This window comes from Sipha flava, unplaced genomic scaffold (assembly GCF_003268045.1).
Source record: "Sipha flava isolate LNK unplaced genomic scaffold, YSA_version1 299_pilon_pilon, whole genome shotgun sequence".
Lineage (NCBI taxonomy): Eukaryota > Metazoa > Arthropoda > Insecta > Hemiptera > Aphididae > Sipha > Sipha flava.
Window position 1 is genome coordinate 503,834 of NW_020272971.1, and position 27,750 is coordinate 531,583.

A 27,750-nucleotide genomic window follows, 5' to 3' on the forward strand; every position below is an offset into this window, starting at 1 on the left:
CTAACACAATTTTTCTATTTGGCCTTAAACATAGTTTCAAGCTGAACAAATCGAAATAAGTATCTCATAATTGATTATTAGTTTTTAATGTTGTGATGGGAGTACGAAATACGAAATGGCCTCGGTGAAATCAAAGGATTATAGTTGCTGAATAGAATGAACGAGCAACCGTCGAATATACATATTACAATTTATAAAACAAGCAACTTGACCTGATCATTCCTAATCTGTGACCAACCGAATCCAATAGTTGAGTGCTTTAATTAGTGTTTCGATTGAATGATAAAACTAGTTTGATTTAACAGTTGGATTAAACTTTATAAAGTACATTCACTATTACTTATTTAAAATGTATCTACATAATGTAAAAAATATGACCCATCATTTTTTTTTTTTTTTTTTTCATTACAGTTCGTTACAATTTTAACAAATAATAAATTTTCACATTCGAAACGATAAACAGGTAAAGTCGTACGAAAGACACAGCTCGTTAACTTTGTTTTTATCCAGAACGATGTAGTTCAGACAGTAATCACACGATATGATCACCACTCTATGTAACACGAATTATAAAATTGTGCCTATTTTTTCCATATTATTACAAGTATTATCAGGCGTGTACGTGAAAAATTATTTCGGGAGAGGGGTTGAACATTTTTATATTTATGTATATAATCTATATATCACTTTTACTTTATAAAAACATATTGAACATTTTTTTTTGAATTTCGGGGGGTCTGAACTCCTAACCATCCTCCTCCTATATGTATTCACCTGAGTGTGGCTGTAAGAAATCGCGTGTAAGTCGCATAAAACACGTAACAGTCGTACACTGCAAACAATAGTAATCGCGGAACGTTCTGTACGATAGAACTACACTCGCAGGTATACCACTACGCGAAGTAATATTAGGATGTAAGAAAGGTATCTGACGCGATCCACGGTGCAGTATATACCACGAATTAATACGTGGTGGAAACACTTGAAACGTATCACATAATATTATATAATATTTTATTATTGCGTCCTTAATATATATGCTAATAATAATGTACAAATTAAGAACTAATACCAAAAATTAAATTAAATATTAATCGTTTCCAAATTGTTTTCGTATTTATTTAATATTTCTAAGAAACAAATTTATATTCGTAAAAATGTGGAAGGACGCTGCGTTCCCCTGATGAATACAATAAAGGGGTACTCTATAATATGAAAAAAAATATAGCTGTTAATGTAAAGAGTAGCTCAGTCCCTCTGCGCCCCTCTCTAATTAAACCACTGGTTATAAGACATTAAATGTTTAATCATTGGATTCTCTATTAATAGCGGTGTAACGTCGAATAATCTACATTGAACAAATGTAGGTAGTACCTATTAGGTACTACAAGGCCGTAACTGAAAATTAATTTCGGGGAGGGGGGGGTTGTAAGCCAAAAATGTGTGTTCTAATTGTATTATAATATTGTGTAGGTAATTAAATATGGTTAAAAATTCATAATATTGTAGAATTATAAATAGTATTTATTAATGAAATTCACATTAAAAAATTTTTAGACTTAATATTAATTAGATTATTAAACTTAATTCTATACATTTAGTTTGAAAAATGGTTTATATTTTATATGACAAACTCTATATTTCTTTGTTTTTTCATTTGAAAAACGATTGATTACTTCTTCTGGATCTACAACGATATTCCTATGTACACTGAGTAATGCTAGGCCATTCAATCGGTCTTCTCCAGTTGCATTCCTTAGGTAATTTTTTATTCTTTTCAGTGTCAAAAAAGTTCTTTCCGGTGTCGCCGTAGTTACTGGTAAAGTTGCCAAAACTTTTAATAAAAATGAAATATTTGGGGAAAAATTTTTGTTACAATTTAAATATGCTTCAAGTATTTCAGGAGATCGTTCTAATATTGGTTTATCACACCATTTTCTTTTCCAAAGTTTTAACTCGTTCGAAAGTACATCCAAATCTAAAAACTCTGAGTATAATTTGAAATCACTTGCTTCTAATTCAGAGTTAGTACATTTATTGGGAAGTAAAAAGCACAGCGAAGATATTATTTTTTTATGGTTAGTGAAGCGTTCTTTTAATTGTCTTATAAAATCATCAAAAAATGGTATTGCAATAGCTATACGAAAATATATTTTCGGACAATTAGTAACAATATTCACACGATTTTGTTAACGAGCTTCTATTCTGGGAATTCTAATATTTTGTTCTCCATCAATAAATTTTAAAAGAAGTTCAGATTTTTCAAAAATATCATTAAACGTATGATCAATATTTTCACGTAAATGAATTAATTCGTTTAGTATTGTCTCGATATGTTGTACAGCTTCTAATTGTAAACTGATTGTAAACTTTTACACAGTGGAAGTGTCATTGAAAACAGAGTATTTGATGTAACCATACTTAATATAAATTCAATAGTAACTATTGCTCGATAAAATTGAATTGATTTTGATGACGTATTGATGTCTTGAACTAATTGTAATTCTTCCAAAGTTTCAACAATGGGTTGGAAAATTTCAACAAATCTTTGAATTCCGTTGTGGTTTTCAACCCAACGAGTGTCACACATTGATATCAGTTTAGTCCACTTGGTATTAGGTAAAATGTTTTTTATTTTAGTTTTTAATATATTTGTCCGCATAGCCGAACTTTTAATGAAATTTCCAATAGATTTTATTGTACCAGTACAATTTCTGACGTATTGAACATTGCACGAATGAGCTAGCGCTAAATTTAAAGAGTGCGCACTACAATGCACGTAAAGTGTTGCTGGATGACTTTCCCTTATAATAGTTTGGACGCCTTTAAAATTTCCACTCATGGACGCAGCGCCATCATAACCCTGACCGACCATATATTTATCATTAATTCCAAGTGCTTGTAATGAATTTATTATTGCAGAGGCTAGGTTTTGACCAGTTGTACTGTGAACCGGTACAAATTGTAAAAATTCTTCACGTAAAACATAATTAATAATATCAGTTGTCTCTATTGAATCTATATATCTAATACAAAGAGTCAATTGCTCTATGCGTGATATGTCGGTAGTTTCGTCAACGAGAACCGAAAACGACTTCGCTGCATTAATTATTTTTATCTTGAATTATTTTCCCACAAATCTTAATAACATTATTTTGTATACTAGGACTTATGTACATAGCGTTTAAAGACTGATTTTCAATATGGATTAATTAATTGTTTGTCTCCGCATGAAATTCGCATACGCAACAGTGCTCTAAAATTACCATCATTATGATCAGGTTCAACAATATTTAAATCAAGAGGACCCGAATCATTTCGCCCTTGAAGTGCTAACTCTTGTCGGCCACATAAAATAATTGTTTTTATAATTGGAACGAGTTTTTTTCTATTTTCAGAAATTTGTAGAGCTCTTGCGGAATCGAGTTGTTGTCGAATATCTGGTTGAAATTTGGTATACGTGTTAATAAAATTTTCACCAAATATTACACTATATTTATAAAATTGTGTTGTGCTATGATGGGATAAAGTTTCAATAGCTTTTTTCCAATTATTAAATGGCTTATTAACTAAGATTCCCAATTGTTGATGATTTCCCTTTCCTCCGAAATCTCTGGCAAATAAAACACAAAACGTGCACATTGCTCCTTGTTCGCCTATTGTTGTGTAAGCAAGCCAAGAAAATCGTTTAAACCAATTAAACTAGAATTTTAAATTTCTTTTTCCAACTATGGGAAATTTATAAGTTTCATCGGGTGTCCATTTATTTACTAATAATTTATACTTCAATTCGTTACTTACAGTTTGATTCAAATATTTCCCAATATCATAAATATTAACGTTTGAGGTAGATGTTTCATTGTTCAACTCTGGACAATAAAGATTTTCCAATAAATTTAATTTAGGCTTTTTTATAAAGAAATTATTCATCATAGTGTTTTGTCTTTTTGCCATTTCAAATAAATAAATTAAACGATCGATATCCAAATGTAATCTAATGCCGTACGTCAATTGCGCAAATCGATTCCTACGTATATGTATATGTTACGAGCCATATGGAATACTGGGCTACGTACACGTCGCTCGAAAAATTTGGTCCAACCCGGGAAATTTGAACCTTGAATAGAAAAATGAATAATACTCATTATTATATCTGTACAATATTTTACTAATAATTTATCACCACTTTTATTATAACGCAGAACAAAATATGAAACATCGGTAAAATATTTTTTACTCACTATTTATACTCTTCTGTCTTATATCAATTGTTTTCCCACATCAGATTGATAAAAGTAATATAGCTACGTCGATAGAATCAGACAACAATGTGCGAACAATAATTGATATTTGCGATTAACCAGTCAAATGTTCGTGCTTTTCGAGAAATGCTTCGCTTTGTAATATTATTTATTTCTGTTCGAGGTTCGAATTTTCCGGGCAGAACCAAATCCACCCGAGCAATGTGTACATTCCATGTGAATTCCATATTGCCCGTAACATATATACGTTATAAACGTGTACATTACTATTACCATTGATTTTAAAACTTACAGATTAACGGAATTGTAAATCTGATAATAAATGAGCTTACGTTGTTATGCTCGTAGGTACGTTTGAAAACTATTTGTTTTATCACAATATCATATAATTATTCGAAGATAGTAAAAAATGTCGACTGGTATTGTATGTTTGTAAAATAAATTTCATAATTTCAAATAAAATTCATTGCTCAGTATAATTCCACGCGTTGTACGTACAGTCGTGCTTGAATTTATAACGGAAACTGTTTTATATGAACGTGGTAAGTATATTTGTTATTTACCAAAAATTATATAAATTTTCTTGCTAAGAACTTGCCTGTACGTCTTATTGGCTAAGTGATTGAAAATTCTCCAGCGCAATCGATGAACACCGCATAGTACACGTATTACGTTGTACATCGATTGGTTACCGAGCTATTTTTTTAAACACCGTTTTAATCGAATGCACAACCACGAGCAGTCGAGTGTACGTTAAAAACCATTTAGAGACATTTATTGAAATCGTTTTATAAATTAAAATGTAATGTATGGAAACTTTTTTGACCTAGTGTGTTTACCAAATGGACCGTATTACGTACAATTAATTCATGCAAAACCTAATCGACCGTTGTTTTTTTTTTTTTCCAGTCACTTCGATCAGCGCACGAAACGCCGGACCGGACCACGTGATTCGTCTGGTGGCTTGCGTTCCGCTCCTGTTCCGTGGTCTGCGCCACAACTGAACGACGCACCCCCGTCTCGTGCACTTCAACACCACACGTTATCGTAACGCTACGAACATAACCACCCCCATCCCCCCGGACCGACCGCATGGATCGACCGATTGTTATTGTACCGTTTTACGTGTTCACGTTGTTACGCTTCGTACGCGTTCGCGCAGTAGTTACAACCGGTGGCGCGGCGAACTCGATTCACTGACAAGGCCTGATCGTTTGTATTGCGAAAGAACAAAAATTAATTAGCTTTTTCCGAAGAAAATATACATTTGTTTGTTCCAATAACGATGCTTTCTTTTTTTTTTTTTTTTAACCTTTTTCAAACACGTCGGATCACGACTTCCGAGTTGTGTTGATGGCTCTTCGGAATCAATTTTTAAATCTCTTTCGCAAGCCAAAAACATTTCAAACCTTTAAAACGTCACCGGAACCACCGCCCTTTTTTTGATACCTAGGCACGTGGCCTCGAATCGTGGCCCTACGTCACGCCACCGGTTACACCGGCACGCACGATCGTTGTTCGTTGTTGCTGCCTAAACCAGTCCGTTTGCTATCATATTGCACACGCGAACGGACCCTCGAGCGCAAAGCAACACCGCAATAATTTCGCACGGCCGGATGTGAACCGCAGTGCGATTCCTGTGGACGTGGTTGCAACCGCGCGCGGACAAGAGTGAATTCCTGCGGACGAGCCTCGACGAACTGCTCATATATCGAGCGGCGAATCCAGTGTGATCGGTATGGCCCCCGGTGTTTTCAGCAGGAATTCGCGTAATTGTTTTTTGAAAATTAAAATGTTATAGTTTCACTTGTTTACCGAAGTATATATGTCACGTCGCAAAATATAGTTAAGGGCAATACATTTTTCCTATGAGAACATGACTAGGAACAAGCCGTTGTACACCAGTACCTGTCAAAACACACACATACACACACACACACACACACACATAAGATGTATCAATCCGCATATATTTGAAAGTTTTTAGACTTATAAAAATCTGTAAATTATAGGCGGGCTGGTTCGTAGAAATCAGTGATTTACAATTTTTCACTGTCTACACGAAACGCCGAATCGGCTCACGTTTGCGTTGGATACTTCGGTGGAAATCAACGAACGGGATCAATTGCTAAGGAATTTCGAAAGGAGTAAAGACTAGCGAATAATCTAAATTTTGATTTCGGATACGACGATACGCACGTATTTTACGTTTACACTGCAATGTGCGTTCATATACAACTATTAACAGACTCGCACACAAGATGTTCCAATCCGGGGAAAAGTGAAAGTTTTTAGTCTTTTGAATAAATCAAACGGATAGTTAATGGCGCGCGGCCGTTGCTCGACTGCCTCCGAAATGGTTGGAGTCGTGAAACGGCCGACAAATTAGGTTGCACGTAATGTGTTGACTATAGCCCGGCGCAGCTGTAATCGCTTCTATATGAATCGCTCCTTGAAAGTGATTTTGTTGGCGCACAGCGTTTGAATAAAACTATACGGTTCATTTATACATTTTATCACCTAGTCATCTACACACGTTTGCTTTAAACGCACTAAATTTTTAATAACGAATTATTAAGTACATTTTTTTTTTTTCATACGGTACATATCGCATACAGTGTTGAGCATTAGCTAGATAAATTATTTGTCACTCCTCTCCTTTTATCTGTTGCAACTTGTTAGTTTTCATTCAATAATCATTGTATAAAGTTTTAACTTGTCGGTTAGTCTTAGTTTACTATTTAAAAATGAACAAATTTGCAATTCAATAAAATCGTAAAAGATAATGGTAAACATATAACAGCCCAATTTCAGTATTTTTCTAAGACTATTATTGGGTAAAAATAATCAACAAGGATTTTTTTTAATCGCAGAGTAAGTTATTAACTTAAAAAAATAGAACAAAATTAACCCATTGAACACTATAACTTATTTATTACAATAGGTAACTATAATTTACTTCAGTGCCAGTATTTGCATTTAAATAAACTTGTTATGATGTACTGTATGTATATAGCTAACAAAAATAAATGAAAACCTTTTTCATTTTTTTTTTTTTTTTATAGATATTTATTCTTTTATCTTTATCTGGAAAAATGTTAAGTTGTCTGTGCCCAACATTGATTGCGTACCGTATGTTTGGCTACAACATCTTTAGTAACCACACCACATATGATATAACAATAAAAAATAAAAAATTAGCGAAAGAATGGTTTTTGAAAATAATGTAGATTTGTTCAAAAACTGTATGGTTTAAGTTCGAACACCGAACAAGAATCAAACTACTTAGGTAGTTTTCATTCCGATTCCGTGTAAGGTATATTTCTTCGGTTTTAAAACACACACACAACGGTTTTGAGCGTCATTGCCCGGTGTAGTTCGATCACCGTACACCGACCAAATGCCATATCGCTCTGTATCCTGGATGAAAGCGATTTCACGAGCAAGCAGGTGATAATGTATCAACATTCGAGAAAAAGTATTTAAAAATTGTATACATTTCTAATATTCGATTCAATGTTTACAAAATGTACAGCCAATGGATATTGAACATTTATCAAATATTTATACATAATTTGTATTTTAAGAAAGTATTGATGAATATTTATTTATTTACTTTTGTAATAGGAGCTAAGCATCCCCAAGTTTTTTTTACCTGGATCCGCCACTGTGTACACCGTACATTATTTAAGCTCAAATCATTTCAAAAAAAGATTGATAGTCACCTGCCCACACCGTAAAAAAAAAAAAAAATGATCACCCTTGACCGCGAACAAAGACGCCTTGCTGCGTCACAATAAACAGACATGTACGGAAAAGGCGGCGTTCGTATTCCACCGCGTAGTGCATACCGTTTTCCGCTTAACCCAACGGTTATATTATAATAATTATGTATCGGTTTGGACCGAGTTCGGCCAGTGTTGCATTCGTTTACCTGATGTTCAACCACGGATGGGTTTAAAGGATTAACTAAGGGGGCATTTGTCCCCCCCTTGGTTCTAAGGTATCTATTTTACAAAGCAAAGTATTATTATATATTAATAATGATAATAAAATATCGTCAATGGTCATTGATGAATATGGTACCTATTTTATATATTTTTTTTTATAAATAAATAGCTCACTTTTTTTGTTAACTATATGTATTTACCTATATTTTAAAACGGTTTCAGATTAAAATTGATACCAATAATGTAACTGTTTAAACTTTGTCATTATTGTGAAAAAAATGATTACTTATGAGGGACTCAAAAACATATTCTGTAATTTAAAATTTTATATAGATTTAAAAAAACCAACTAACTAAATTCTTAAACCTCCATTAGCCCTTCCCATAGTTAGTGATAAAATCCGCTCCTGATGTTCAACGCAATGCACAATGTTACACCGTGTTAGTCCGATTCGTATTTATCACGGCAGAATAACCGCGTGTTGATATTTCGTATGCGAACGACCTTGTATTATTATAAGATTGTTTCACCCTGTATTTGATACGATTAAAATATGTACATACTATAGTATAAATAATATACATAATATATTCGTTCTATTGTAAAACTGGAATATGTTTATATGATAAGATACCTCTGTATACAGATATCCAAGGTCAACAATTACAAGGCAGGGCCAAAAAAAAATGAGATTTCAGCAAATAAAATAAATAAAGAAATAAAAATAATTAATATGAGCTAATTGTCATATTTTAAAACTTTAAACGAACAACACTATGGCAAAATTACTTTAAAAAATAATTGTGTTTATGAAAAATTACTGTACTATTATGTCTAAGGTCAGATCTGGTAGGGCTATGTCCCAACTTGTCTCTGGCTCTGCCACGGGTCGGTTGGTTATTGAATTATCACAAAACTTGTCACTACTCACTGCTATAGGTTCAGTTAACACTTAAGCAAGAATAACCCTCATAATCACCCCTCAAAAAAACCAGTAATTCACATTCATAATTCATGTACAGCGTACACAAAATCAAGAATTGTGAAAAACAAGAATTGTCAAACTTAATGATTATATCGTGTATTGAGATCATAGACATAGATTATTATATTTTATCTCGGTATCAAACACACAATTCTGGGATCCGTTATTTTTAACAGTAGTGAAGAAAAATTCACTAGCGCCCTTGGCAAACTTAGAAATTAACGTCTTTTTACCGATTGAAAATTTAATGTTATGATATTTTTTTTAACCTTTAATTTTATTAATTTTTTTTAGGATACAATTTATATGTATAAATTATTATTACAGTGTTAATTTTAAACTGAAAATTTACTTTTCTCGATTTATGACTGGCAAATTCATCGATAATTTCTTCATATAAAACTTTTTATATAAATTCTCTTGTGCTATTTTCATAATTTAATTGTTAAATTCACACGTAATGTGTACAATTAAACAACATATACAATGTATATGTATATTATACATAGTTCAAAAAGTATTATGGAAAAATTTCGATTTGATTGTAGAATAAAAATACGACTTTTGTACACTTTTGCGCCCCTTTGTAATTCGCGCCCCTGGCGTAGGCAAAGTTTGCCATACCCTTACTATGCCACTGATTTTTAATCTGGAAAGATTATGGAAGTTTTGAAGGAGGCTAAGCTCTCCACTCCCGAGTTGCACCTATGATCCTTTCGATGTTTTGACTAACCGATGTGTAGATAGAAAAAAAGTTTTAAGTAATAATTTTTATAAGAATGAGCCACATTTTTATTTTAAGCGTGTCACACGTCGTTTTAAATTTTTTTTTTTATTAAAAAAGTATGAAATTCCAGAATAAAAAAATGATTTATATAATATTAAAAGAAATCATTTATTTTTCATTACTCATATAGTTGAAATAACAGTAATGGTAAAAATAGCGTTCTATCTACGATTATAAATGTAATTTTTCATTGGACGAAAAATATATTTTAACTCTACAACAACATTCAAAAACGATTCCAGATGGAACGTATATATAAATTTGATATCACTGTCAAGTGTATATACTGTATTCATTATAAATTGTTGACATCGATCTAAATTCTAAAAAATGCGTATGGTCATACTACTGACAGCTATATTTTCTCCAATACGATTTATGGAGACTACGAAAGGATAATGAAGCATAATAGATTTGTAATGGACCGGATCCATAACTATAAATAAGGGATTCCGAGCCTTGACATACTGCTGGTACACCAGTAAATGGAATACGACCAACTGTTCTATAAAATATATTTATACTTAATAAGTACACAAGTATCAGGTAAGTATTGTTACAGACGATTATTCATTGCAATATAATTACTTTACTTGAGCTAAATTTTACGATAAAACTCCTATAAATTATACGATGACTTTTTGACCAAAATCATTGAAATGTCATCGTTGTTTTACATGTCTTATATGTCTTGCGCAATCATTGCGTTAGTGAATACTACAGTACTAAGACATGTTAACCATGTTCGCACCAATACCGAATAAAATGTGTGTAGTGGCTCAATCAGGTTTATTTTCGGGAGGAGGTGAGGGGTATAGATTTAAAAAAAAAATGAATTTTGGATATTGCTTGGGGGGAGAGAATGGGGTAAGATTAAGTTACCTACATATTTCGGGTGTGGTCACAATCATTTATAATAATTATAGAACATCAAACTAGTATTATATATAATATGATTATATTATAATCATTGGCCGAAATGAGCGGAGAAAAGTCTTCACAAATCCTCTCTTGACCTCCTAAAAACTATTCGTGTTTCATATAAGTAATAATATATTTGGTTTTTTGCATTTTGGATATTTGAGGAATGATTATTTTTTTTTTTTTTAATTTACATTTGATTTGATTTATACTATATTACTATATAAAAGGAAATCGCTATAAATATATAAATAACCATTTCAAAATTAAGTATCGATGTTAACAGTGTTAAACCCTCTGAAATGCAACGAATTTCTTCTTAGGTGTAAATTTATTTTTGCGCTCCGTATTTAATATAAATACACTCTTTATATGATGTTAAATATTTTTATTTTATTTTTTTTTATTAAATAATTATAACAAATTTGTAGAAGCTTTAAAATTCAAAAAATACTCGGGTTGCAGTCTATTCAACTATCCCCTCAAACCGGTCTTTGTATACCAAGTATTCTGTGCGTATTTTGGAGCAGGACAGGAACCGAACCGAAAAGAACCGATTCTGGAACCGGAACCTTTTAAATAATAGGAACCGATACCGGAACCAAAACCTCTATTTTGATAAATGAAAAAGGTTCCGGAACCGAACCGGAATTTTTAAATTATAAAGGTTCTTTTAGGTTCCAAAATTAAATAGTTTTATTTAGCATAGATTATTTGTAGTTACTACTTTGTTTATAAATAATCAGAGATCCATTCTTATTATGTTTATACCTAGAACTATACATAGTTCTTATTCTTATTTTTTACCTATTTAAAATGATATTTTTGAAGTGTTTATTACGTGTAAATTTATCACGAAATAACATTATATAGAAACATTTTTCCCAGTATATACCATAATTGGAATCTATATTATCTTCCAAATAAAGCGATGATATTAATGAAACACGCTACCCGATGTCTAAATTGTAGTTCATACCTAGTTTATTGACGATTGACGAGTATTGTAAATATTTTTTAACTACTGCTTCTATGGAGCGAAGGCTAATTATTTATAATTTAATTATTTTTAACCTATTTAACTTAATTATCTTCTAAATTCTGATACATAACGATTTAGTTTTACCAGTTATAACAGATTTTATTACAGTATTACTGCTTTGTGTATTTTGTAGGGGGCAACGTTGATTGTCAGCAATAGATATTAAAATAATTTTTCGTTTACTACTATACCACATTAACGAGTGGACAATGGTATATTATACTATTTTCACTAATTTTTTTTTTATCGATAAGACATAATATTATATCACTGATAACAGGAACCGGTACCGAAATTATCTGGAACCGGTACCTTTATTAATTTTCATCATACAACCGGAACCGAACCGGAACAGTTATTTTATTGTATGAGAACCAGTACCGGAACCGATACCTATAAATTCAAATGATTCCAGTTCCTGATTTGGAGCATCCGAGCTGGGTCCCGAATACTAGGGGCTAATCGCAGGTACTGTACTAGTTGGGTCCCGGTTTTTTATTGGTAATACACTAGTTGGGTCCAGGATTTTTATAGGTACTGTACTAGTTGGGTCCTGAATTATTTTAGGTATTTCAGTACCTGAATATTTTTTGTTAAGTACTATATTATACTAACATTTTCCTTCACATTTTAACAGATTCAGGACTGTCTATAATCTATTTAGACTACAAGTATGGTTAAAAATGTTTTTTATAGAAGTTTTTTTTTCAGTTTCTTTTCCGTTAAAATATAAATTATTAGAATTGTGTTGGTAAAAAAAAAAAAAAATGTTAAAAATCAAGTATAAAAATATATATTATATAATTTAATTATAACCATATAGGTCAATGAAAAAATAATATTTTTTAAAAATCACTTTTGTGTTGGTAAAAATGTATACATTAATTTTACAAAATCGAATCGGTTTATTGTTCTTGCAATTTTTTTAAGTCATATTATTAGTTATGAACTTCTCTTTTAGTTAAATGCAATTCCTTTTTTTCATTACTTCACACTTCTCATTTTAATATAAATATCAATTTGTACAGGGTATAGTATCAGAGATATTAATAACATTAAAAAAAACATACAATTCGCTTTTTTTTTTAAATAATAAGTAAATTATATTAAATGGTTTACAAAATTTTATTTCCGTTCAAGTTGAAAATTGAAATAAAGAAGAAATTTGAAAAATTCGTTCGCATCTGATCTTTTATATTTTATCTTTTTGTAGCCTGGGATCTGGCACATCGAACGGTAAATAAAATCAAAAAAGTATTTAAAACTTAAAAATGATACAAAACTATGAAAGAAACAAAATCCCAATATAATATTCACGTACGCACATTTGTAAATTTAGTAACTACGTATAGAGTAAAATTTAAGAATCAAAAAACTCCGAAAAATCTCTTAGGATAAAATACAATTTTTTTTATATTAAGACGGGAAAAAAAGTTACAAAAATAAATATAAAATAATGCTTAAATGTACATCAAATTTATTTATAATTTTGGAAGATCAATAATTAATTTTCAAGTAAAAATAGACAAATTGTCTAATACTCAACATTTACATACACATTTTTTTCCAGTTCTTTGGTATAAACTATACTAAAAAGAAATATATAATAATTTTTCTTATACAAAATAAATTTAAACAGGACAAAATAATTCCTTATAAATTAACATGGATATAAAAAAAAAAATAATACATAGGTATATAACATTACAAGTTGAATAAATAATAAATAAACTTACTAATTAGATTTCTAAAAAGGAAAAATAAGCTAAAAATAAACTTTCTTTATGTTATTTTGAAATTGAGCAGAATATTTCACCAATAAGCTAACAACTCCAGATCAACATTTAAGATTTTTTCATGAAAATTAAATAATTATTATCATGGGTGGATCTAAGAAACATAAATACAAATTAATACAATCTAAGTACTGAAGACTAAGACAATATAGATAATTACAATGATGGATAGAAGTTTAGCTAAGTAGGTGAAAATGTATTTATAGAAATATTTAGTTACATAAATAATTTTATGATTAAAACACGAATAAAATTGTTTGGTAGTTATTTAATTTTAAAATATGAATGTATATATTTAAAAGTTATGAAAGTTATTATTTTTTTCTTGTTTTAAATAAACTATTTATTAACTATGAGAGATTATATTATTAATAGAATAAATTATAATTGAATGTTTTATAGAAAACATTTTAAATATATAGTAGGAACTATATGAAAATTGTTTCTCATTTAATTCTTAAGGATCTCAAAATTATGTAGTCTAAAATACCAAAATCTAATTTTTTTTTTTATATGACCATTTTTGATAACATTCTATTAGAAAACCCTTTTTATGATTTTAAGTTAGTAAAAAGCTGGTTTGTATTACATTCTGTTAAAATTAAGTAGAGAATTATATTGTATAATAATAAATATAACTAAAATGTATTATTCATAGATTGGTTTTGATCATTAAATAACATTATTGTCCATTCTCATAAGGAATTCAATAATACTCTAATGTATAACATTATATTATCAATCATAAAATTTAAATATCCATTTAATTATTATAATAAAACAGTGTAACTGATAGTATGAAGCAATTAAATTACTTGATAGTTTAATGATATACGAGACTCCATATTATTTAAAAATATTATACAGATATGAGAAATTTAGTCAAAATTAAAAATTATTATTGGTATATTTAATTTAAATGTAATTAAAACAAATTTATAATAATTTGACTTATTGTTAACATACAAAATACAAAATAGATAAAACTTATAGTTATATTATGTTAAATACTTTAAGCATATGCCATAATTACAAAATTAAATTTAAAAACAATACCATTTAACATGAAGTTATTCATTTAAAATAAGAACTATTAACTGAAAAATTGGATATTAAGTAAAAGAAAAATTTAAGAACAAGACATTATAAATAATTTATTTGGAATATACAAATTTTATTATTTTATTATTTACAATTTGGAAAAATACATTTATGCATGATATTTTAACAGAGATTTAGATTAAATAATAAAATAATTTTTTGTTTGATTTTTGTTAATCAATGCAAAATATTTGTCAAAACATCATATGTTATCAATTTAATACTGTATAATTAAACAAAGAGTATATCTTGTTTTTCAAATTAACCTCATTAGTAATGACTAAATTTAACAAAAGTATTAGACTCATTTACAGTTATGAAAATAAATGATTAGAGATGAATATTTAAAATAGTTTCTAGTCTAGTGTGATAAAAATATTGGCATATGACAATAATGTAATAACATCAAATAAATTAATTTAATTTAATTAATTAATAATATGCTTATAAATGTTTTGCCTAGAAAACAGACAAAAAATATTAGTTGAAAACTTTTTTTTTGGTCTAGTTTTTTAAAAATATAATTAAAATTATTTTTTATCAGAAATGTGTTATAATTAATTATTATTGGTAATAAAGAATTTTGACTAGTATAGTTCATTAAATGTTTCCCATTATTGTGATTTTAATTAACCAAATTCTTTGTCAAAATTGTAGATGATACTAAAGATTTCATACTTATATAATATTATCAGTGATAATATTCATACCATAATTTATTTATACCCATAATAACATTAAATTAATTTTTTTTTATATTTGATCATCATCAGAAGTTGAATCTTCTTTTAAACTAGTATCTTTGAACCACCCATCTCTATGGTTATCTTTCATATTTCCAACATGAGACCTAAAAATATTATAAAATTATTTCTACTTAGTAATACAAACAATACAATGAAAATATATATAAAATTATACAAACCTGCGCAGTCTTCCATCACCAGGTAATGTCATTGACGAACGTGGTTCAATCCCATCCACTGTATGTTCATGTGTTAATTGTGGTCGTCGTTCTAATGTCATAGTTTCTGGTTCTGGAAAAGCATCATTATACCCTTCAGCAAGTTCTTGATCATTCTTACAATTTTCACATTCTTCTCGGAAATCATCATTAGAAACTGTGGATATTTTATCATTACATATATGTTCTTCTTTATTTATGTGCTCTAAAATAATATAACATATAATATTAAATAATACTAAAAAAAAAATTAGTTAAATATACTACCATTTTGCACTAAACACTGCATAGCAGATGTTTCAGTCTCCGGATCACAAGTATTTGACTGAACACTTTGTTCAATTTCATTCAAGGTAACTGGTATGGTCCTGTGATAAGTAGGAACTTCATCTACTAATCCATTAAATTGTTGGGGTATTTGGTGAGGAAGTGCAATAACTTCATCATATGGTGGAGGTGCATCACCACGTGGATAATATGTCTTCCATAAGGGTATATGAAGAGTTGCATGATCACCATAATATAAATTAGTACTTATAGGTCTTTGGAAATTCATGTAGCCACTAATAAACCCAATCCCACGAACACTCTCGCCCATTTGAGGTGAGTTGGAATCACTGAATACTTCTCCAGCTATAAAATTATTAAAATGCAATACAGTATTTTTTTTAAAAAAAATATAAAATTTTGTTTAATAATATACTTGAACTTGTAATGATTTTAATTTTATTTTCTTTAAATTTAAAATTAAATTCTTAAATTTAGTGAAAATTATAATAAGACTAGAAAAAATAATTATTAGAAGATTTATTTATTTTGCATTTAAAAACAACTATATAATTCCATTAAAATGTACAACAAAATACTAAATAAAAAATAAAAATACAAATATGTTGCTCTGATAGTAATTAAAAAATACTTATTTCCAATGACTCTATTTGCAGAAACTTTTTGGTTTATAAAAAATTTAATGAAATGGAATAGTAATAGGACAATGCATAGTTAAATAAATAGCCAAAACAATCATCCCATAAATAATAGTTAAGCATCACTATTCTTTTATAAGTTTAATCAAAACCAGTTTGATAATAAATTAATATATATTTTTAGATGATAGAACATAAATTTACTCTTACTTGCCATAATATTTCTTTTGTGTAAACGGTTAATGAGAAAAACAATGAGTATAAAAAACAAAAAGGCCGTAACAGTACTGGCAATTGATCTGGCATTGATATTATCACCTTTGAGGGATTCATCTAAACAGTTGAATTCACAGCAAATACTTCCAACAGTAAATGACTTGCAATCCTATATTTTAATAAGATTATATCAATAAGCATAGTTTTGGTAAATACAGTGTAAGTTGATCATAATCAATTACTAATAAAAAAAAAAATCACCAAAGGGTATTTATAATCTTACAATGGACATTAAAGATCGGTTAACAAACTTAATCATTTTTCCTCGGCTTTAAAGGTATGCATACAATTCGGAATATTTACCTGTGGAGGGGAACAGAGTACAGCCTGACACCATTTAGCTATAGAGTTATCGCATACACAAAGGGTGCAAGTGTCTGGACCAGGAATGTATTGTTTTCCCTCACCAACGATCCGGCCATTATTGTCCAGGCAATCAGCGTAGACATCAACTTGAATAAACAGGAATTTACATCAATAAATATTATACGTTAGACAATTTTCAAAGGTCTGTCCCATTACCTGGTCGATGCCCGAGTATTGCTATAAACAATATTAAATAGTTTATCATAACTGTCCAGTAGTGTCCGGCGAGCTATTGTTAAGTGGACATTTCAATTTTAAACGCAATTTGCGGACACAGTACTTCGTCACTTGGTGATTTCAAACCATGTTATTATCGAACCGATTCGTTAAACTCTTTAAAAACCGAGGGAAACGCGTCGCAACACTACCGCAGGACAATACTGTATCCAAATATCAGCAAATATAAGTAGAGGGTGAAATGGCCAAATCGAACGATTAGCAAAAGTGTAACAATGATAATGAACAACCGAGTTGTTACGGGCAGAACGGTATCCCGCCACCCGTCCCTTCAGCGCAGCCGACCCTGGCAGAGACACCGGACGCTAACCGTAGTGGTATCCAGTGTTTAATGTTTATCCCTTTGTGGTCCGTTATCAGTTTGACGCGATTATCAGAACGATCTGAGAGTCGATCGAACGAACCAGAGAGAAAAGCGACCGCGGTCGCGGTGACGTAGCGGTAAGACGCGTTATATGAGCACAATTGATTCTCTTTGGCGTCTCATTCGCATGACAATCCTGTTGCGCCGGTCCCGTCGTTCTCGTTCGCAGAACGGAGCCGTAGCGTGAGGTCATGTTGGACCCTAGATGTTTTCACGGGTCCCTAGAATTTACTCTCTTGAAACAAAAAAAATTTATTTTACTTTGACGTCCTAAACAGCGCTCGACTTGGGTGAAAAACAGTTGAGGTGCTTTGATGACATGTACAAGTTTTGCATGATTAAAAACTCAACGTCACCGAATCCATCCCCCTTATGACACCCTCAAACGTGTTACCGTGAACCGTATTATCCAAACACAGAAGTTACGTATAATTTTGTCTGAAGAGGCTAAGATCACAACACAGAAAAAAAAACAAGAATAACAGACGTTCTAATGACAACGTAATGCCAACGAAAATTGTCGATGTTGATTTTTAATTAACATTATTTATGTAACGCTTTGTCTAAAACTAATACTCGGGCATACCTACGCGTTTCGTTAATGGTTTGTTTTTTTATGAAAATATTAACGGTAATTTTTGTGAAAATCGAACTCGAGCAATGTCTTTTGCGTCCTTTTTTAAAAATATTGCATTTAGTTAAATTATTATATATTATCAGGAAAAAGAAATAATCAGAAAAATAAATTAAAATCTGGTATTTGCTGGAACGGTCATGTTTCAGAGTTAGAGGACTTGAACAAGTTTCTTGAGAGGGACATAGGCGTGTGCCCGTGGGATGCCGTGTGTGTCCGAGCATAGTGCCGGCCCTAGAAAGAGGTAAGCGGTGCAATCGCACTGGGCCCCACAAATTATGTGTTACGAACATCACTTTATCTATAAATTAAAGTAATTTAGACCCAGTACGAAAATCGCAAACCGTGTGGTTTTCTCAGGAAACGGGTTGTTACCGATGAAAATGAAGACAGTACCAATTACGCATAGTTTTGGAGTATTGTACACGCATACACTTCTAAAATTGTTTATCGTCGATGACAGTCCGAAATGTAGTTATAGTATTTATTTAGTATTATAATAACATGAACAAACGTAGAATTCTAAAAACAATTAATAAATTAATATATATATATATATGTGTGTGTGTGTTCAAACGACGTATTAAATAAAGAAACTGTGTGGTGTTATACATGGATGGAAGAAGAGTTTCAGAAAGGTTCCAACGAAATTTCTTCTGCCTTAATCCACAGACTTCAGAATTTCACTTTCACCGATCATATTAAAGTTTTGCGATTGATAGCGGACGGATGTCCAGGCCAAAACAAAAATTCAATCGTCATAACAGCAATTTCCATGTGGTTATTGAATCATGCACCACAGACATTAAAATCGGTGGAACTAGTGTTTCCGGTTACTGGCCATTAATTCCTGCCTCCCGATCGAGTTTTTGGTAACGTCGAGCAAGAAATAAAAAAAAATGAAGAAATAATTTTGCCATGTGTATATCGGACTATTATAGGACGTCACGGAAAAGTACTGCGTTAGGTGACGATGTCGATGTCTATGACTTCAAAGCAACAGCTGGGAAAATTACCTAGCAAACATCAGCTTTACATTTCAAAATTAAAGAGTGTAGAAGATTTTTTATTCGACGTCATAAAAATGGCAGAAATTGTGAAGTGCGTGGTGAACTGGTTTACAAGCATAACGTAGGTGAATACAAAACTATAACTAAGAAACAACACCATTTAAGAAATGTTTTACCTTACATAATACAAAAATATGAACAACCCCGAGTGAAAAAAGAAAAAGTTACGGATGTGAAGAAACTACTAACAAAGCACTTTGGTCTCGATTGGAAAAAATCTACAGAGAATCTGCGATACCTACTATATTAATTTTTTCGATCGTCAGGTATCAACGCATGAAGAAAGTAACGAATGCAACTCTATTTGCGAATATGTAGAGGATTGTACGGAATTTATAGTTTAATGTTTGTTTTCTATTAACACATTTATTTTGTTACTACTTTTTAAATATTAATACTATATAAAAAAATCATATGTTGTATGATTATTTTAAAAGTTTTAAAAGACTAAGTCTTAATACCTTTTTCGTTTTTTAACTAAGAAGAGTGTACTGAATTATTTTATAGTTAAACGGTTGTTTTTGTTTTCTAGCAACAGATTTATTTTGTTACTATTTTTAATATTATTTTATAGAAAATCAAAATATGAATGGTTATTTTAAATGTTATAAAAGTGTTAAAATATTGTTTGTTTTTAAATTAATAAAAAAATACTAATCGGTTATAAGGTCTGTTCTAATCCTACTTTTTCTATCGACATGACTTTTCTATCATGTCATACATTTTTTACGTTTCTGTGGCTAATGAGGCAATCTCCATGTGTTTTTGTGACAAAAGTGGCAATCTCCGTGGTTCCGCAGCAAAATGGACAAAGTCCATTTTCCCTAGGTACTTTATTATTTAATGTTATCGAGATTTAACAAATTCTACGATTACAGGAAATAACACCAAACTTCACTATCAATCAACGAAAATAAAATATCATGGAAAAATACAAGAAATAAAGGTAAAACAATTTTTCGACATTTACCAAAAATCACTGCGTTTGGAGATTGCTGACTTTGCCACATAACACTTACATCTTTTATTAAGATACGGCTCAAATATATTGTAGGTACCCTTGAAATATATAGTGTTTAAATGCTAACTGAGAACACTCAATATCTTTGCATAGAGCCTAGCAATTTGAATTCTTATTTTTCATTGGTTTTTATAACATAAAAATGTGTATTTTATGAGTTTTAATTATTTTAACTTATATATACACGCGCATGCGCAGTACAACTTTTTTTTTCTTAAATGGCAATCACTTATTTTAACCACTAATTATTTTTTGCATATTTTTTTTTTTTATGAATTTTGGTAGTTAAAGCAAGTTTTTATCATATTTAATTTTATATAAAATTGTCATAAAGATAAATGTTTACTATGAGGGAGATACCTAATGTTTAATTTTATAGTGCCATATAAAATACGATAAGTATTAGATTACGTTTCTATTCCAATTTAAAATATCACAAGTGATTAATTTGGACAAAAATTGAACTAATTTAAATTAATTAATAACTAAATAAACTTATAACTTGAATGGGAATTAAATTTTGATCCATTAAATGTCACGAAATAAACAACGTGCCTGCTTATTTACGTTTTTTCTGCTATAAGTAATAATACATACCCAAATTAAAGTGAAAATTATACAATAGATAAAATTATAATAACGTGTAAATATCACTTCAATAAATGCCTTCGCAATAATTTATAATACTACTACTCTTTGACCTTTTTTTATTAGATTTTTACTTTTTATTACTCTGATAAAAAATAAGTTTTTCTACCACTATTTGTATTGTAGTGATTTAATTAAGTCTATGTGTAAAATAATAGTAAAACATATTACTTTGAGTTTGTACATTGATTTTATTTTTATAATATAATCCGTAAAAAAATGCTTTTAATATAATTTATTTTGAATGATTGGTATAACAATAAATATATATATATATATATATATAAATATATTCAATTAAAGTAAATACATTATATAAATACAAGTATACAAAATAACAAATATAATTTAAGTTAATTGATCTAATAAAATGTCATAAAACAGTTTCTGTTTTCTTTAATCTTATTTATCTGTTTTCATTGTAGCTTCCTCTTCATTGGTTAGTAATTATTATAATAGTCGTCGTCGTCGTCGTCGTCGTCGTCGTCTGAAGGTACGTCACTAAATATGCTATCCGCTGACTGATGTTCAAATGATTCATATGAACTAAGATCTCTACACTCAAAGTCACAACATTTGACCAAAGAAGAAAATACCACTTGACAATCTTCCTATAATCACAAATATTTTGTATGTATATGGTGGGGTAAATATATATTTTATTATAAATTTAAATGTTGACTAAGTGTTATCGTCGCTTCGTATTGTGTGTTTGTCGCATCTTCTAAAATTTTATAGCATATTGGTATGTTTTTGGCGGATGAAATAATATATTACACTTACATACTTATTACATGACTTTTTATGAATTAAAAATACCTACGAATAACTTAATACTAAAATACAAAATAAGATCATATTCAGTGTTTGGAAAGAACGTCGTTCTTTGTTCACGTTCATATTTTGTGAAAGACACGCGAACGTTACTTGCTTTTTCAAATAGAACGAGAGCGTAAACGTTATTTATATTTTTAATGAATTCAAACGATTTTTGAAGTGTTAAAATTTATACCATTTTAAATTTATATACGTATAAATAATAATTATTAATTATAATATGTTTAAATATAGGTTTTAAAAATAAAACATACCTAATTAATTTTGTAGGGATATGGTTAACTGTGACAAAAAAAAATTTAACATTTTACAATCTGCGACAAAACCAATAAGATACGGCAATTTATTTTTTATACCTACGATATTATATACTATTGTTTAGGCAAACACAAAATTAATTGTATCAAAGCTTTTATTGAAAAGTGCAATGTAACATGCGTTTTACACTAAACTTTTTCCCGATACAAGTCGACTGTCGACAAGCAAAAACACTTATAAATAAATTGATAATCGCGGAGCGGTCCCATAATGTAAGATAATGTTACAGAAAAGTAATAACCTGGAAATATCAGACCGAACACAGCCGCCCACCTTAAAATATATTTTCAACTCATATATAAATAATCAAAATAATAATATAAATAACAATATAAATCTGAAACAATAATAAATAATTTATAAACAATTTTTTTTTATATATATATAATAACAAATAAATATTTTAAATTAAAAATTTTTCAATGGCAATTTCTTTTATGTTTCAATCGTTAATTGTTTTCTGTTATGTTATTCGATATTAATTGTAATCGTTTTTCGTTTCTGTTTCGTTATCTGTTATCAATTTCAATCGCTTTTTGAATACTTATAACTTATAATTTTTACAATCAAGTCATCAACATGATACAATAAATAATATAATTAACAATAAATATAATAAATAATTAAGTCTTTAAAATAATTTATTTATATAGTTTAAAATAAAATACCTACCTACATATTTATTATTTATCGGTACACGTTTGCATTAAAAATGTTAAAATGTAAATTTTTGTGAATTTTTAATCAGAATATATTTGTTTCTTATAATTTTGTTTTTTAATATTTCTCTTCCTATGTTTTTTTTTTTTTTTTTTAATCAATTAATTTTTAAATCAATATCGACTTGAATTTCAATTAATACTTAAATTACATGTGAAAATGTTCAGCTCCGTTCATTATTTTTGGGTTATTGTCTACACTAGCTCATAACTCTAGCTCAAAATTAGCACTGAAATCAATATATTTTTTTTAATATTTAGTCTAAAAATTTCATACTTATTGTTGCATGTCGCAATTGAAATTATTTTAGTAAATGCGTCCGGAACGTAATTTGAGTTTAAATATGATAAACCGAAAAAGTATTTAAACCACCTTCCATTCTCAAAAAGTAAGAGTAGAAGACCCCATCCTTGCCGCTCGAATATTATAATTACATCGGTATCGGACCCCTTGATTGATCGAAAGAAGTGACTAAATGGGAGGCCAGCCGTGGCCGGCGTTAGGGGCGCGGAAAGGAGTTCTGGCCGTAGCTCTATGTAGAACGGACCAAAAGACCTTCTACGGGAAATACGTCTGGGACGAGCAGAGAATTCTAGCCACGACTCAGATAAAAATGGATGATTCTAAGGGATACCTTAGGGAGGCGAAGTTGGGCTGCCCGGTGATCCTAAAACAAAGATGTAATAACTGGGGTCTGTGGCCTAACCCACACTGGTCAAGCGTCCCAGAGCGAGTCCACCTGGATTCCCCAAAAAGGGAAGAACCCGATACATGTAATATAATCCAGGTAGGTGAATGGTTGAAACTGAAAAGTTGACGACGCCTTATAATTGAAACATCCCACGGATGATATTCCCATCTAAATGGAGAAAAAACGGTACTATGAATGGTGTGGGCCCTATTTGAAAATTCACCACGGGACAAGTCCTGGTCGAATACCCACCGAGGGGCTTAGTGTTTGTGGTGACTGTTGTGGGAGCAACTCAAGTGGTTAAAGGACAAATTTTCGTCCAGGCAAAAGTCCCTGGTGACAGCTGCTCGTTGGTATAGCACACAGCTTCGTGGGTGAACCCCCCCCCCCCCCCCCGTGGAAATTGTGTGATACAGGCGGTGGCGAATCTCTCGAGGACCTAGGTACTTTACCGGTTGATGTAAGAGACACCAAAGGTTGTCCGTAACCATAAACAGACAGAGGAAGAATAGCCCTCCACCTGACAAAGGTAAACGAAGAGTCATGATACTCGACTTCAAATGGTACGCTGCCATCATCGCAGAGCGACATGATACCCCGGAACTGGTGGTCTCCTTGACGACCAAATAAGGCCAGGATGGCTTGCCGTCTCGGTCCCTGTCGAAAGCTCCGTAGTAATATACGGTTAGTAGTTGTAGGTGAGCGTTCACGCCAGTCCAAAAGCCAGGGAGACCAATGTTTTAAAAATAACAACAAGAACACGTTAGAGAAATTAGTGATTTTAAAAATTACAATTAAATTCTACCATTATACTACCTATTAAATTATTTATTTTATCGTTATTATGTAAAAAAAAAAATGAAAAATAAAAGAAATGGTTTTTAATTTTATTTACATCTCAATAGACACAGAGAGTATTTGACTAGGAATGTTTTAATTTAAAAAACATCAACAATAATAGTTTGAATTATTTCATCCTTATAGCGTTTATTATACAATAACAGTTATTTTCTTTATTTTTTAAGCAAATAATTTTTTAAGTGGTAAAAATATTAAAACATTCCTCTCTATAATATTATAATAATTATTTTAAGTCTCCGAATGTTCTTGAAATGATAAATTTACTAATAGTAATTGAACAATCAATAAAAGTAATAAGTAGTTGATTTATATGCAATATTATATATGATAATATTTTTAGATTATTTAATATTTATTAACACGATTTTAACTTTAGGCAATGATCATCCATATTATATTTTTCTCTTTAAACATTTTATCTGGTTGGTTCATTTAAAGGGTGATATTTTAAATTTTGTAATAGTTTTTACAATAGTTGAAAAAAATAGCAACATTCACGGAATATCAGTTTTAAAGAGAGTTTTAAAAACAACATTATTTAGATACTTGACATATCCTAAAATAATAAAAAAAGCTTATACATTTGATTTTAAAGAGTGTACAATTTTTTATTTTAGTGATTTTAAACATTTATCTAAAACATTTATTAGAATATTATAAATACTTTATAGTTTATAATTATTAAGGTATTTTAATATAATTATTGATATATTTTACGAATAATAAATAGTACCTATAGATACTGGAAATGTTCGTTTTTCATACATTTTATTCGGTCATAGTAAATTTAGTTTTCTATTAAGTTCAAAATATTGTGTGAACATTTCGCAATACCAGTTTGAGAACATAAGCGCTTTTTATCTAAAAGCAAATTATCTTCTGTGTTAAATAAAATACGCATTACATTACTATAACGATGTACTTACACTAGGGCTAGGCGTCGGACAATGCCACACTTGACATTTTACAGGTTTTGCTTTTAAGCAGGTACACTCTACACATGGATCTTCGACCGGTAAAAAAGTAGAATATTCCGGTATGGTTCTATTTAAACGGTCAAGACAGTCATTTTTCATACGGATGATTGTTCCTGAATCGTAGGTTGGTTCTGGATCTGCTCTTGACTCTGAACCGAAGGTTGGTACTGCTGGATCTAAACTGTCTGACAGATATAACATACACATTATTAATAACTGTTAATAAAAATAAAATAAAAAATGTCCAAAAATATTCCTATAAACATAATATACTTACGAGTAGCACATGGTAAATAACTATTTAAAACTGTTAAAAATACTATACAAAAAATACTCATGATTGACGCCATGATGTTTTAAGCTTAAGAAATTTTTCTAGACTAGTTTACACGACGATGCGACATCACAATTGGCGTCAACATGGTCTATTCTCCCGCTACAATATTACATTGCAGACTATTACAAATAATTATCATTTATATTACATTTAGTGATATACCTATAATTATTCTGATTAATAGAAATTGGTGATATTATGTATGCATATATACTGTATCAAAACGATTACTCCGCTGGGTTATTCATCAACAAAACAATTTAGTGATCATTTAAAACATTAATAGTTCTGAAATATATTGATACTAAATACAGCACGATCTCGCTTAAAAATTCAACTTTCACCATTTAATACCAATGGCGTATTAATGAATACGCGCCTCGGGATGAAATAATTTTTTCGATCCCATACCCATCTCGAAAAATTCAAATCTATGCAATAACAAAATATATTTGTTATATTATAACAAATTGGCAAATATTTTGCATATAATTGCAATATTTTTTTAGATATCTATTAAGTAAAATACATGGATAAGTCCAGTAGCGTGCTCAGGATTTGCAATGGGGAGAGGGAGGATGTAATAAGTAATAATAAACTGTAAAATACGATTGAGAGAGTTATTTTCGGTAACACAATTGAGAACGCTCGATATTTAATTTTTTTTCCAACGCCAAATTTAATCGAACGATAATTTGAGTACAATAATCGACGTCCATGAAGTTGGCCCCCCAATTCGTCCTATCAACTTCAAACATTCATCAATATTTTGAAACTTATTTGGAATTAATTAGAATCTAGTTTTCCGAATTACATATAGTTAATACAGGCTACAGACCAGTGGCGTCGGAACAATTTTTGAACCATGGAGACTGAGCAGTCCTAGTGTGCTCAGTGGGCACAGTTACAAATACTAAGAAAGGTAAATAAAAAAAAAGATATATTATAAAGACTGTGCCCCCATTGTTCCGGCACCCATGCTACAGACTTAAAAACAAATAGTAATAATAAATTAAAATTATGAGATTTAATATTTGATAATGCTTTAAAAAAGGAAAAATGTTGGGCAATCGCCAAATTCCGTCCCGGGTTGCTGAAAATGACCGAATTCCGTCCCGGAGACGGAGCAACTACGTCCGAATTCCGTCCCGGGGGTGGATAAACTATGTCCGAATTCCGTCCCGTCTAGTCTTGGACGGTATTAATATAAGTTCAATTTTATAGAACTTCAAGAGGCTTCACCTGACATCACGCGTATCGTTTTTTTGTATTATCGCAATTATTCGCAATAAAAACGTAAACGATTTATATACTATGTATTGTGTATACCAAAGTCAGGTGTCGTCTAAGTTTTACCAGCCTATTTCAAATCTAAAAAATAATAATTAAAAAAAAAAATAATAATTTAAATAATAAATAATTTAAATACTAATTACACATAACATATATTATACTTATACTCTTAAATTTATTAAAATACTTATATGACTGTCATATTTATATATAAATGGCATATACTGTAAGTGGAGTTTTTTTTGCTCCGTATGTCAATAGTAAATAAATAAGGCAGTTTTGCCGGATTTTACATTTTTAAACATGTCAGCAAAGCTGCCAGTCCTAAGCCTAGAGAAAATGAGAAGGAAAATATTACTGCCAAAT

The 27,750-nt window shown here is 30.2% G+C and overlaps 3 protein-coding genes across 3 annotated transcripts in view; 1 reads left to right on the forward strand and 2 right to left on the reverse strand.

Annotated features, from left to right (window-relative positions):
• Window positions 1-7,741, forward strand: part of LOC112685965 — a 157,684-nt gene extending 149,943 nt beyond the window's left edge. Inside the window, exon 7 of the mRNA XM_025558040.1 lies at window positions 5,172-7,741. Coding sequence (XP_025413825.1) covers window positions 5,172-5,266 — 95 coding nt within the window. The 3' untranslated portion in view covers window positions 5,267-7,741. The remainder of the gene's footprint in view (window positions 1-5,171) is intronic.
• A 7,631-nt stretch (window positions 7,742-15,372) lies between these two features.
• LOC112685928 lies at window positions 15,373-17,948 on the reverse strand. Its single transcript, XM_025557983.1, has 6 exons — window positions 17,533-17,948; window positions 17,314-17,462; window positions 16,945-17,119; window positions 16,076-16,441; window positions 15,770-16,013; window positions 15,373-15,694 (listed from the first exon to the last, which is right to left on the reverse strand). Exons 1-6 carry the CDS (start codon window positions 17,579-17,581, stop codon window positions 15,598-15,600), a joined length of 1,080 nt encoding a protein of 359 aa, XP_025413768.1. The 5' UTR covers window positions 17,582-17,948; the 3' UTR covers window positions 15,373-15,597.
• Window positions 17,949-21,696: 3,748 nt separating this feature from the next.
• On the reverse strand, window positions 21,697-26,185 carry LOC112685936 (integral membrane protein DGCR2/IDD-like). The gene is made up of 3 exons (XM_025557997.1): window positions 26,032-26,185; window positions 25,704-25,939; window positions 21,697-21,961 (listed from the first exon to the last, which is right to left on the reverse strand). Exons 1-3 carry the CDS (start codon window positions 26,102-26,104, stop codon window positions 21,791-21,793), a joined length of 480 nt encoding a protein of 159 aa, XP_025413782.1. The 5' UTR covers window positions 26,105-26,185; the 3' UTR covers window positions 21,697-21,790.
• Window positions 26,186-27,750: the final 1,565 nt, after the last annotated feature.